Source organism: Mirounga leonina, unplaced genomic scaffold, assembly GCF_011800145.1.
Source record: "Mirounga leonina isolate KUSES-001 unplaced genomic scaffold, KU_Mleo_1.0 Mir_125, whole genome shotgun sequence".
In the NCBI taxonomy this organism is placed as follows: domain Eukaryota; kingdom Metazoa; phylum Chordata; class Mammalia; order Carnivora; family Phocidae; genus Mirounga; species Mirounga leonina.
The window spans coordinates 45,559,794-45,573,489 of NW_023270305.1; the positions used below are offsets into that span (position 1 = coordinate 45,559,794).

General features: G+C 43.5%; 1 protein-coding gene across 1 annotated transcript; it reads left to right on the top strand.

The window, feature by feature from the left end:
• The first annotated feature begins 4,425 nt into the window (after positions 1 to 4,425).
• Positions 4,426 to 10,935, top strand: BMP10 (bone morphogenetic protein 10). The gene is made up of 2 exons (XM_035001392.1): positions 4,426 to 4,828; positions 9,507 to 10,935. Exons 1-2 carry the CDS (start codon positions 4,495 to 4,497, stop codon positions 10,445 to 10,447), a joined length of 1,275 nt encoding a protein of 424 aa, XP_034857283.1. The 5' UTR covers positions 4,426 to 4,494; the 3' UTR covers positions 10,448 to 10,935.
• The last annotated feature ends 2,761 nt before the right edge of the window (positions 10,936 to 13,696 follow it).

A 13,696-nucleotide genomic window follows, 5' to 3' on the forward strand; every position in this document is an offset into this window, starting at 1 on the left:
TCAGACCCACATTTCAAGTAAGCAAATATATTAATATATTAACGGTTGTGAAGACTATGTGGCAACATGAAAAACCCTTAAGATGGAATGGTCAGTGACAGAAAGGAAAAGGCAAAGTTGCATCTGCAGAGTGTGGCTATTAAAAAAACAATCCATGACCTCCTAATTGGTCGAGCCCCTGCTTACTCGTAGACTTCATCTCTGTAACTCTCCCCATCACTTGACTTTAATAACCATCCTGACCTTCTCACTGATGCTTATGCCTCCCAAACATGCGGTCGCTTCAGAGTCTTTGCATAGGCTGTTCCTTCTGCCTACAATGCCCTTCTTTCCTGGGCCTGCATGGCTGGTGCCCTCACCTCCACGTGGGAGGGCTTCCCCAGCCTTGACAGTGAAATAGCAACCCCTTGCCTTTGGCATTTCTTATCCTCTTACTTGGGTTTGTTTTTTTCTGCTGTATTCATCATCACCCAACAGACACTTTATCTGTATATTTGTTTATTGTCTCTCTTCTCCCAGCTGGAAAGCAAAGTCTACACGGTCCCTGGTTTAGTCCATTTTCTTCAGGTTTTGTTTTTGCACAGTACCTAGCACATAGTAGGTGCGCACAAGAAATCCTGAAGGAAAGACAAAGGCCTGAATTTTTTTTATTGCTAGCCTAATTATTGATGAGAATGCTTCATTATTGGCGAATGAAGGGCCCATGCAGAAAGTTATAGAAGGAAAGAGGTAAGGGACTATTTAAATCACAGACTTTGGAGGAGCTGAGTTGAGGAGATGGCCCCTGTGTGGTGTTGTGTGAGAAACACTTGACAGACTGATAAGCCTCAGGTAAGTAGCAACCTAAATGTTGTGGGGTCAGAAGAGGCAAGGGAACACTTCCCCGACTAAAACTGCGGGCTCTGAAATCTGGACTAATGAGCAATGTCACTGTCGAGGCAGCTTCCAATTCGAGAGGAGGTGCTGGCGTGGATGATCTCAGAGGAGAAGGGCAGGAGCTCTCCGAGCCCTCTGAGGGCAGAGGCAGCCCAAACGGTTGCTTAGGTCTGGGTACGGTGGGCGAGATCTGGGCTGGAGAAAGAGAGGGCAGCCGGAGAGCAGATTCTAGTAACAGGCAAGGGAATAGTAATCAGTGCAGGCTATCTATCCTCATGCTGAGTTAGCAAATGCTGACAGCATGGAGCTTGCAGAACTCTGGCTTAGGAATTTTAGGCGATACTTGCATTCATCGTGCAACAGTAATATGTAGGCTGAAATACCGAAATATTCCCAGATAAGCAGGTACATAGCTGCTGCCCAAGCCCCTCTGCCAGCATCCCACCCCAATCTCCCCAAGATCTAGAGATCAGTAAGTGAAACTTGAGGTCTCTGGGATTTTGCTCTGGCACTTCAGCTTGTAATCTGTTTTGATGGCTGGGACCTATTACATAGCTTACTAAATATTTTTATTATCCTACCTGGTTTGAGAAGGGATCCCTCAAAGTCCTGAAAATTCCTGAGCAAGTAGCAAGAGTGGTGTCATGCTTCTGAAGTGGGGTCCAAGGTGCAAGTGGTTCCAAAGCCCTAGGGTCACGTTGAAAGACCTCTTAAGTTCACTGACCTTTGGTCAGTCAGGAGAATTTGGTTGATTACATTTATTCAAGATCTGTTCAGTCCTAACGGGCACAGTAGAATTCACATGTGTGTTGTCCAATGGATCCAACCTTCCCTGGATCACAGATCGCTTTGAGAATCCAATGGAGTTAAGTCAGATCCTTTAGGTAAGTACAGCTATTAGAACTAGTCTTAAGAGTTGGCCCAAAACTTTGTAAAGCAGAAACTTGGGAGCATTTTGCAGTAGGATTGAAAAGCATGATATGTAGTTAATATTTCGCTTTCCACCCGTGGGGGTTCACTTAAAATATCTAGACGTGCCTTTCATCTTTGGCTCAGCAAAATAGTCATCTTTCATCCACTCTAAATGAATTACAACACATTCCAAATGAGCGGAATCCAAAATAATGAGATCAAGTGCAGAGTAATAGAATAGATTGTGTCCAGAAAATCAAGATTGGAAAAAGAAATGTGAAAATATTTGGACCTTTCAAAGTCAGATGAGAGCCATCAGGAAAAACTTCTAGGCAAAGTCATGGGGATAAAAACTCTGCAGCTAAAATGCAAGGTATCTCAGGCCTAGAAGAGGGTGGAAGCTTATGCCCCTTTCCTCCATGCATGGAGCCCAATCTCCTTCCTCCACCCCAGCGCAGGTGTGGGGCTTAAGGACTTTGCATTTCAAGAAGTCATAGGCATTGAGATGTGGTTATAGATATTTTCCTATTTTATCTTTAAGTCAGCCAAAAATATAAACATTTATGATGCAGAAACTGGTCCATACATTCACCCCAACAGTTCCTCGAACACCGAGTCCAGGGGATCCGGTAGAAATCTCAATTGCCTGTCTTTCCCCTTAGAACGCAAAGAGCTGGGACTTGGCAGGGTGGGATGTCCGTGCCTCTTCCTGACCCATGTAGCCCGTGCACCCGGGCTCTAAGTGCCGCCACTTACTCGGCTGTCCTGTGGCAGTTACACGCGCATGCCTGCCATTTAGAGTTTTGGAGTGTGCGTTGACATCTGTGTGTGTGTGAAGAGAAACGGGTGCTTGTTTTGATGCAGGACACGATACAGGGACCCTGCTGGTATGCTGTCAGGAGCCTCGTGGTCAAGCCCACCGTAGGATGGGTTGGACTCACTCACTTGTGGGCCTATTAGGGTATAATCTATTTTCAGTCTGCAATTGTCTTTTTAATGTAGGAGCAGAACCTTTCACCAAGACAGAGCCCTGAATCAAAATCAACAGCTACGAGACACACGGACAATTTTGAGCAGAGACTTTTCCTCAAAATACAAGTCTTTCTCTGGTAGTTCAAAAAATTATTGTAAACTTACATTTTAGGGGAGGAAAGAATCAGAAGACGGCTCCATAGGGGGCTTACGGGAAAAGGGATAGTGGAGATACTGCAGCTAACCTAATTAAAATGTAACTCAGAAACTGAGAGAGTATTACCGTGTACCAAATACCGAGACACAGCCTTCTGGACACAGTGCAGGGCACCCGAATCGCACAGGGAGCGCACTGAACAAGTCAGGACACACCAGTCCCACTGCTTCCGGGGGTCGTCCACGGGCCCATCACGACCACGCCAAGCCACCACTGCCACTAACTGGGGCTGGAGAGTGAGAAGAACTTCATTTGTTTTTCTTCAACCAGGCACACAATCAATTTCACCATTGTTTCTCAGACAAAGGCATTTGGCATTTTTCACCTGCCCAACAATGTGGTTTGCCGAACTTTTACTCAGAGCCACCTGATCCATGTGATGTAGCCATAAAGATGGAGTGGGCAGAGATTTTATCATCCTCATAATTCATCACCTGGGTGAAGGACCTGAGCTCCACATCCAGCTGCAAATCATTGCCTCCTGACTGTGGACTCTCTGGGGAAGGGTTAGGCTGAGACTTAGCCTTTCAGCACCTCTGCCCTTGACCCAGTCTCGGGGAACACTTGTTTAAAAGTCTGATTGTTTTTTCCTTTTCGTAAGAGTCAGAATGCCTCGGTTCAAATCCTGACTCTATCACTTTGTGACTCTGTGACCTCTGGCTAGTTACCAACCCTTAGTGACCCATATGTGCGACGGGCATAATAACAGGGTTCTTATAGGGAGCACATTTGGTGAGAGATGTAAAGCACTTAGCACAACGCCTGCTTATAGGAAAGCACCTAATAAATTTGAGTTGCTATTATAATTAAACACTCACCCTATTTTTCAAAAGCCACTTAGCCAGATCAAATCTGTATGAAAAAGGCCCTTGACCACGAAGTTTATACTTCCCTGTTTCTAAAAATGTAAGCTTCTAGAAATTTATAGAACTGCATTTATGTCTATTAACTTAACTTGGAGCTTTTGGATATTTGGTCTTTCTTCAGAACTGTTGATGTGAAGATGGAAGCCCCAGCACTTGAATTAATAATACGTGGTGCCATGATGTGTATTGCGCTGATTCTTAGTATCTATTCTATGCATGTGTGAAAGCGAACCACATAAAAGCAGAATTTAGGCATTCCTGCCGAAAGGAAGTGAATTGAAAGGAAGAGAAGCAGAGCTTCTGCAAGGAGAAAATTGTCCTATCTCTTAGCCAGTGTCAGAATGTGGAAATGTTTATAAAATGCTCATTAAAAGAAAAAAGGATCGCGAGATAGAAACAAAATCTGGTGCACAAGTTTACACTAGGGAGATAAGAAAGGCTAGGCCCCTATAGGGGATTTCGTTATCCAATTACTGCAACCTGACTTTTGGGGGGAGAGGAAGAGAGGTGGGGGGGAGGGGGAGAGAGGCGAAGAGTTTCCAAACTTGTCTCCAGTGACACGAGACATTAACGCTCCACAAGATAAAACTGCCACTTAGAGCCCAGGAGAGCTAAACCTTCCTGGGTTGGCCTGGGGGCTTGAGCAGAGTCATGGGTTCTCTGGCCCTGCAGCTGTGCGCTCTCTTCTGCCTGGTGGCTCACTCGGTTTCTGGCAGCCCCATCATGAGCCTGGAGCAGTCGCCTCTGGAAGAAGATATGCCCCTCTTCGACGATGTCTTCTCAGAGCAAGATGGTGTCGACTTTAATACATTGCTGCAGAGCATGAAAAATGAATTTCTCAAGACACTGAACCTATCTGACATCCCTTCGCAGGATTCGGCCAAGGTGGACCCACCCGAGTACATGTTGGAACTCTACAACAAATTCGCAACAGATCGGACCTCCATGCCATCGGCCAACATTATTAGGAGTTTCAAGAATGAAGGTAAGTTTACATTTTATTGATGAATTTGGCTTGGATTTTTTCAAGGAGTGAGAAGTTAATTTACAATGCATGGAAATAACATAGATAAGGGTGAATACATCTATGTAAGGGTGTATGTACACAGATACTCAAAAACAATGCACATTTTGGTCTATACCATTTTCATGGTCATTTCCCAAATGTTATTAAAAGGTACTTAAGAATATCTTTTAATTCAAAGTCATAAAGTGTCTACCATTTTGACATCATAATTTGGTCTTTAAAATTTCTTAATTTGAACTGCAAGTAATACAAGAAATTAATGTTGGGGTACCACTATACCTTTGTCTGTTATTTTCCAGATAGGTCTCAGTTTCCCTTTGTCTTTTAATTGACTAAAAAAATCTGTCAACTTCTACTTAGAATGAAAATAGACAAAACCCAAAAATCGTGACTTGTGCTTCACTCAAACTTTTAATGTGGTTCCATTTCCTGACCTTATTTAAGAAATATTCAGACAGGATGAAAACTTGTATAAAAGAACTGTTGTGTGTATGTGACGTGTACATCCTTAAATTACTGTTTATAATGTCCAGGACGTATGCATGGCCCAGTTAATGATCCAGCTTATTTCAGTGTCTTTATGTATAGCAATGTGCAAGCTTTAAATATCAGCAGGAAAATGATGTTAGCTCCCTCAGCTTTATTCAATGACTAAATGTAATGACCTAGCAAGTTAATCTTTTATTTAATATGGTGCTAGTAGGCCAAAATATATATTTTTTCCTAATATGCATGGTAAAAGATGTGGATCCAAAGAAATGAATTCTTTAATATTTACCATTGTCATTAACAGGGTACAAAAGAGGGTTTTGATTGATGTTGACCAGCTGTTCTTAAAAGCAGAAAGGTGGTAGCAAAGAAATAGCTTGGGATTTGGAATTTTGAGGCAGGATTGACTTAGTGGTTGTGGATAATTAGCTTAATTTCTCTGAACCTGTTTTCTCATCTGTAAATTGGGGATAATATACCTACGTGACACAACTGAGAGATTTCTAAGAGGTTATAAGTAAGAAAGCATTGCATTTACTATGAATTGCTGAACAAACATTAGTTATTACTAAGGAATTCCTTAAATTCTAGGCATTAGAGGAAATGTGGAGTGGGTACTGATCAGTCCTGAAGATACCATTTGCCTTTAAAATTTAGATAACTGCCAAATTTTTAGGTATTCAGTAACACATTGGAAATGTTACTCAGTAACATTTAGTAACATAATGGAAATGGCAAACTGAAATTACAGATTCCTTTTGGGGGTGAGTCTGAACTGAAAATAAATGGCCTCCTTCCAAGGGCACCCTTCCTAGCACTTCTGAGCACTGAGCCCTGGGTGCCTGGTTCAGAGCATAGGTGGGAAAATGTTCACATACCCAGGGAAAACAGGAGTTTTTTTAGTTCTCACTTCTCCCATGGAGGATTTGCATGATGCAGGTCAGGAAGTGCAGTTTACAGATGGTCTTTTTTTTTTTTAAGATTTTATCCATTTATTTGACAGAGAGAGACACAGCGAGAGAGGGAACACACGCAGGGTGAGTGGGAGAGGGAGAAGCAGGCTTCCCACTGAGCAGGGAGCCCGATGCGGGGCTCGATCCCAGGACCCTGGGACCATGACCAGAGTCGAAGGCAGACGCTTAACAACTGAGCCACCCAGGCGCCTCCAGGGGGTCTTAATACCGGAGACCAGTGAAAGCGGGAGCGGATCTGTCTGTGGCCACCCAGCTGCCCACATCTCTGCTGCTCTGCGGGTGGAATGCGCAGCCCTGAGGACATGAATCCTGCACCGGGCTGACTCTAATGGTTGTTCCTGTCTCTCTTTTGACTCTTTGGGTCTGCACAGTGCAGCTGCCTTGGAGACAATAACCAAGCCCGCCCTGCCCCCCCAAACCAAAACCAAAAAAACCCCTCTTCCAAATCTAACTGATCAGGGGAAAACAAATGCACCTCTAAAGTAGAAAAACCATGACTTTAATTCCTACCACTTCTGACCTCACTCTGTCATCTTGGGGAAGTCAGTCCTCCGCATTGAAGCTTGATTTCTTCTGGTGTAAAACGAACACAATAGCAATAAATGGTCATTGTAGGAACTAAATGAAAGTGTTTGCAAAACACTGGCACATTTAAATATGCTCAATAACATCAGTTCCCTTGCCTAGAACACAACACCTCCATATAATACTTTGTATATTTGCACAGTGAACTTATTTTTTTTAACAACTTTATTGATGTATAATTGACATACAATAACCTGCATTATTTGAAGTGTATAATTTGACAGGTTTTGGCATATATAAACATCCACTGAAACCATTACCACTATCAAGATAGTGAACATATTCATCACCACTAAAAGTCTCCTTGTGCTTCTTTGTAATTAATCCCTTCCTCCCACTACCATGAGCTTTTATTTTGCACTTTTCTCATGGACAGAGCAACCAGTCTACTCCCCCACTTTTGGTTTTCTCATGCTCCCTGTCCTACGAGAGTCAAGTCTCTTTTTTCTTATAAGAGGGGTCAACTCCCAAGTTACTTGATGTATTAAGGACCTATGCCATGCCCATAAATCAATTTGATTTGATGTCCAGAACCATCAACTAGTTAATACTTTGGACACATTGCCTCTGTTTAAGGTATCGTGGTAGCTCGGGGGCATAGAAGGAGTTTAAGCTGGGCTTTCTGCCAGCATGATGACAATCTGGTTGGGAAGACCCATTCATAAAAAGAAAACTGAAATGGCAAAGCTCAAAGGAGAGATATAGAGAGTAAATATTGGAATCACTAAATTCTACACCTGAAACCAATATTACACTAGATGTTAACTAACTAGAATTTAAATAAAAACTTAAAAAAAAAAGAGTAAATATTCAAGTGACCCAGAAGGCAGTAAACTTCTAGATAGGGAGGTGAAGAAGGGAAAGTCCCACAAGGAGGGATCACAGCTAGAGAGGTGGAGGGGAGGAGAGGAGGCTTTCTCAGAGTCAGAAGCACATCTCCAGAGGTGTGGTGTACAGCAAGGCAAAGGAGTGTTTTGGCAAATGGTGAAGATACCTGTCTACCCTAACTAGGCAGGTTTATGGTTTCTTGAACCTTTCTACAAATATCAATTGTTCAATTACAATGTTCCATGCACTGTAGGGGATGAATGGGAACTATGACTAGATCAAGAGGGTAAGAACTGGTTATAGCTAGTTTTAAGGGTCATGCTAGTGTTTCAATTCATCTCATTGGCCAGTATTTCCCACTGGCAGAGTATGAGATGATTTTAAGTGGTACCCTTCACAGAGAAACCTACGAATCATGTGAAATAATTAATGTGGATCAGAAAAAAAATCCACATGACAATCACCTCAATGCCCTCATTTCATGAATGTTGTTCCTTAGGACAGGCCTAAAAGAGATAGTAAGTATAAAAATAATCATATAAAGAAAAATATTAAAGAGTACAATCTGGAACAGGGACCCTACTAAAATAATGAATCGGGTATACAGTTGGGAAAACACTGCCAAAGATGACAAAGAACCCCTCAGTTGGTGGTCTTTAGCACTCTGGTGTCATGGAACCCTTTGATGGATGACAAAAGCCTTCAGGGATATTTTGTAGTCATGTATTACCAGGGGCAAGTATACAAGAGCTTTGGGCTCCTATAAAATTCTCAGATAGGAAGTCAACATGATAATATCTGGAGGTGTGCTTCTGAGACTAAAGGACCTGTAACAATTTATTTCATAAACATTCTGAGTGATTCTTATGTGCCAAACTCCATGCCAGCCGCTAAGGGTACAAGACTAAAGCAACCAATCTATCCCAAGGTTCGTTTTCTCCCATTCCTCCTTGTTGACCACACACCCAAAATTCAACTGCTGTGACCCCCTTGGTTTATGGCTATTTTGTTGACCTTGTCAGACTTTGGTGTCTAGAGAAGGAGTCAGCAAACTCTTTGTGTAAAGGGCCAGACAGATGGTAAATATTTTAGGTTTTGTGGGCCATGTGCTGTCGCAGTTCTGACATTGTATTGCAACAGTAGCCATTGACAACACAGAAATAAATGGGCCACGCTGTGCTCCCCTGATCCTTTATTTCCAGAAATAGGAAGCAGGCCCAATATGGCCCACGGGCTATAGTTTACCAACCTCCGATCTACGTGGAGGTCTTTTAGGAAGACCAGTGCTCAGCCAACCATGTGGGGAATCTTCACCTATTATGAATGCAAATATGAATGCAAAGATGAGCCACGAAGTGCTCATCCCTGAAAAGCTTCCGAAAAAGAGCAACCTCCCCATGTTCCATTGATGGCTCTGTACTGGTTAGGAAAATTGGGGGCTTGCCTGCACAATCTCCAGGGTCCCTCCCAGCTCTGTAATTCTGTGGCCGATAAGCTATGCAAGCAAGGCTGAGAGAGTGTTCTCCCATTCATTAGGCAGCCACTTTCTGTCTTAATCTTGGCAGCTTAAGTCAGTTTAGCATTCTACCATTGACCTTTCAGTATTTTCTGTCGGAGAAATCTCACATTGTGTTTGTTTTCATTGATCCTCCCCCTCATTCCTCTGTATCAAGCTTCCCGCACAGATAGGCCCTCCTATTGCATAAATAAGCATCTGTTTTCCTCTGTGACATACTACAAATCTGATTTTTGTTTTTCAGATCTGTTTTCCCAGCCAGCCAGTTTTAACGGGCTCCGAAAATACCCTCTCCTCTTCAATGTGTCCATTCCTCACCATGAAGAGGTTATCATGGCCGAACTCAGGTTGTACACACTGGTGCAAAGAGATCGCATGATATATGATGGAGTAGACCGGAAAATTACCATTTTTGAGGTACTTGAGAGCAGAGGGGACATTGAGGGTGAAAGAAGCATGCTGGTCTTGGTGTCGGGGGAGATCTATGGAACCAACAGTGAGTGGGAGACTTTTGATGTCACCGATGCCATTAGACGTTGGCAAAAGTCAGGCTCATCCACCCACCAGCTGGAGGTCCACATCGAGAGCAGACACGACGGAGCCGAGGATGCTAGCAGGGGACAATTGGAAATAGACACCAGTGCCCGGAATAAGCATGTCCCCTTGCTTGTCGTGTTTTCTGATGACCAGAGCAGCGAGAAGGAGCGGAAGGAGGAACTGAATGAAATGATCGCCCATGAGCAACTACTGGAGTTTGACCACTTGGGCCTGGACGGTTATTCCAGTGGGCCGGGAGAAGAAGCTTTGCTGCAGATGAGGTCAAACATCATCTATGACTCCACTGCCCGCATCAGAAGGAACGCTAAAGGAAACTACTGTAAGAGGACCCCGCTCTACATTGACTTCAAGGAGATTGGCTGGGACTCTTGGATCATCGCCCCACCTGGATACGAAGCCTACGAATGCCGTGGGGTTTGCAACTACCCCCTGGCAGAGCATCTCACACCCACAAAGCATGCAATTATCCAGGCCTTGGTCCACCTCAAGAATTCCCAAAAGGCTTCCAAAGCCTGCTGTGTGCCCACCAAACTAGAGCCCATCTCCATCCTCTATTTAGACAAGGGCGTCGTCACCTACAAGTTCAAATATGAAGGCATGGCAGTCTCCGAATGCGGCTGTAGATAGAAGAGGAGTCCTGTGCTTATTTAATAACTGTAAATGTGTATATTTTGTGTTCCTATTTAATGAGATTATTTAATAAGAGTGTACAGATCATAGAGGCTTGCTGCCTTACGGAAATGGGCAGGTCAGTTTGTTGTACGAAATGCATATTTTGCTAATACAGTCTCATCCCTTCCAATCTGTTTTTCTTTGGACTTGCCATTTCCTGGCAATGCCATTTCCAATAGCAAGGGGCAAGCCCCCCTAATTGTCCTGTAGGTCAATTTGAAAACAGCAAGCCCCAAGCAGAAAGAGCGTGTCAGATGGTAGATATTTGTGTATGTATATGTGTACATAGACAAACTCATAAAGCTCTTTCGGTTCCATAGAGGTGGATTATACTCACACGTGTGCATGACTCAATCAAATGTGTATATATTAAAAACCAATGGTACGTTCTCAGTCAACTCTTCTCTGAGTAGGATTTATGTCAAGATAATTAGCACCAAGAATTTCACCCACCTAGGAAGCATTACATTTCCCAAATACTGTTGGATATGTAGGTGTAGCATTTATCAGTTGAGTTTGTGCCAATGCTCAGAGCAGCAGGACCAGGTAAAGGATGCTGCATGTTTGAGGGGAGGGGTTATTTAATACAGAAACCAGATGGTTTCCAGAGGCAGTGGCCTGAAGCTACCATAGCAAAGGATGAGCCCACGGAGCACCACTGCGCTCTAGAGGGCAGCACCTGGTCAAGAAAAGAAAACAGAGGGGCCTTCAGGACGTTCCTGAGGTAATAGGATCGCAAGGCCCGGTGTGTTGGCCTTCACCGCTGCAGAGGGTAGAGGAGGCGGGGAGGGCACTCGCAGGGGAGGAGGGGAAAGGATACAGATGCTATCCTAGGATGCGTGTGTAAAATTATAAACAGTTTTAACTGCAGAATTAAATCTTTTGGACAAAATAAAATTACCCGAGACCAAGAGGAGGAAAATCAGAAGGGATCTGTCTGTTGGACTCTTCTTAATATTTTGCTTCAATTCTTCATATTTTTCTCTCGCCTCTGCAGCTCTGCTTTTGCTTCTTTCCACCTCTCTCTTTCCCTCTTTCTCTCTTGCCCCAGTGCCTCGTATCCTTCTCTCACTCCTGTGTTCCCTGTCTTCACTGGCCTTCATTGCCCTTGCTGTGGGTTGGGAGGGGACACCTGAAAGCATTTGCTGTCACGGTGAGTGGAGTTAGTGCTCTAATGTCTAGATTTCCTCCCAATATTTAATTTGATTTTATTCTGGTAAGATTCTTTATGAAATGTTTTGTTCATGAAGAACACCTAAGTATAAGAGGAAAAAAAAAAAAAAAACCAAACCAGGGTCTAAAAGGATACTTCTAAATAAATGAATTAATAAATAGACACACACGCAAATGACTCCAAAGCTAAGCCCCAATTTTGAAATCAAGTTTGCCCCATGGGAGGCTTCCCAGTCCTCCCATTCTGCAGCAGTCTTTCCAGTTTGGAACTGACCAGGACTAAGGGACTGGGAAGCATTCTTGATGAGGATGGTCTAATGGGTTTGCCGGCAGTTGGTTAGTTGGAAGGACATGGAGACTCTGGCTCTGATCTTAGCTCTGATCTTAGCAGCCCCCAGCACCACCATCGATGCAAGATCATGGGCTTTGTGCAGGAAGAACCAGAGCAGTGCAGTTCTCAAACTGTTTTTGACTCCTCCAGGCATCTGACACTGATGGTTCACACTTCTAGGAATGCAGTTTCCAGTACATTGTCCCCCATTCACCCCGTTGAACGCTTCCTTATGAAGTCCTGCATTTTTTTTTACCCTGGGAAACCATCAGCTTCCTTTTCGCAAACCTCTTGGGGTTATAAACTCATATTGCACTAGAAAATAGAGGTAAGGGAAGCTATTTTGAAGGACATTTTGCCCAATTTGGACATCTGCTCTGTACATCCACTGTCCACTGATGTCCAGAGGGCAGATCCTGGGAATTCACTGCCCCACAAAAGTGCAGTTTTGACCATCAGTGAACATACAGTGATTGACAATTTGAGATGGCCACACAACTCAGAATCATTCATTTACGAAAGAGCCTCCATATAAAATGGTGTGCATGAGTGCATGTGTGTGTGTGTGTGTGTGTGTAACAGCCTTTGGAGAGCCACACTTAGAGCCCTCAGTGCGGTGTGATGCATCCTTTATATCCATGGTACACACTGTGTACTCACTCTACGTCCTGCTTCTCCTTTCTAAAGGACACTGTCTATAATAGACATAAAGTAAAACCTCAGCTGAGCAGGATAGTTCTGGTTAGATAAAAATCAAGCAAAATCTTCTTTCTGTGTAAAATATATATGACACTGATGTGCTGGTAAATGCTTTAGGGCCAGTCCTCTTGATGTGTAGATTTCAATGGTGTAAATACTCTCACCAGAGCCTCTTTCAGGCTACCCATGTGATATCAAGCGGCTTGCAAGATTCCTGAAAACGGAGCAGGCTGCTCTCAGGAGACACGTGGGCAGGCCCTGGCACCCACTGTTATTAGCAGGCTGATGTTAGGACACTAGGATGTGCCAGACCCTGCTTTCTGCGTGCTCTCTGCCGACACGGCCAGGTTTTGGGGAAAACCTTGTGGCAAGCGTTTATAATCACTCTTCTGTTAAAGACGTGTGAACATCTAGGCTGTCAGTGGTTAGGCTGTGTATCCCAGATGTTTGTCCTTATACTACAGGCCAGACATAAACATGCATTTCTATGATTGATTTCCTCGCTAGGGAAAAAGAGTACCGAAAGCCACATATTGGTTCTCCAAATGTTGCTAGTTGCATTTTTTTCATCAAGAAATGCAAAGCCATAAACTATAAATAGGGGAGCCCCCCCCCCCACAATCAGGCGCCTTGCAGCATGTCTGCACCTCTCCTCCATCACTGCATTAACACGAAGCCATGAAGTTGTCAGATCCTTAGGAAGTAGGAGTCACTAAATGTCCTCTCTGGTCGTAGACCTTGGCTGCATGCCATACCAGTCTTTTTTACTCTTTTATGGAAGAATTATCATCACTGAAGTTGATACACCTAAATGACTCTCGAGAAGGAGTGTAGCAGAGGGACTTTGACAGCCAACAACCAAAATATTCATGTAAAAGTTTCTAGGCTTCTTAACTATTTATTGATGGATATATTTATTTTTGTAATATAGTGTAGAATATCAAATATTTTATTTTTAATGTCTGTGACTCCCTCTTGGATAGAACAGTGCTTTTCAAATA

Bases quoted from the DNA above. Each gene is read 5' to 3' on its own strand.
- BMP10 (XM_035001392.1), top strand. From the start codon at position 4,495: ATGGGTTCTCTGGCCCTGCAGCTGTGCGCTCTCTTCTGCCTGGTGGCT. The intron at 4,829-9,506 runs GTAAGTTTACAT...TTTGTTTTTCAG, and splicing joins TAGGAGTTTCAAGAATGAAG to ATCTGTTTTCCCAGCCAGCC.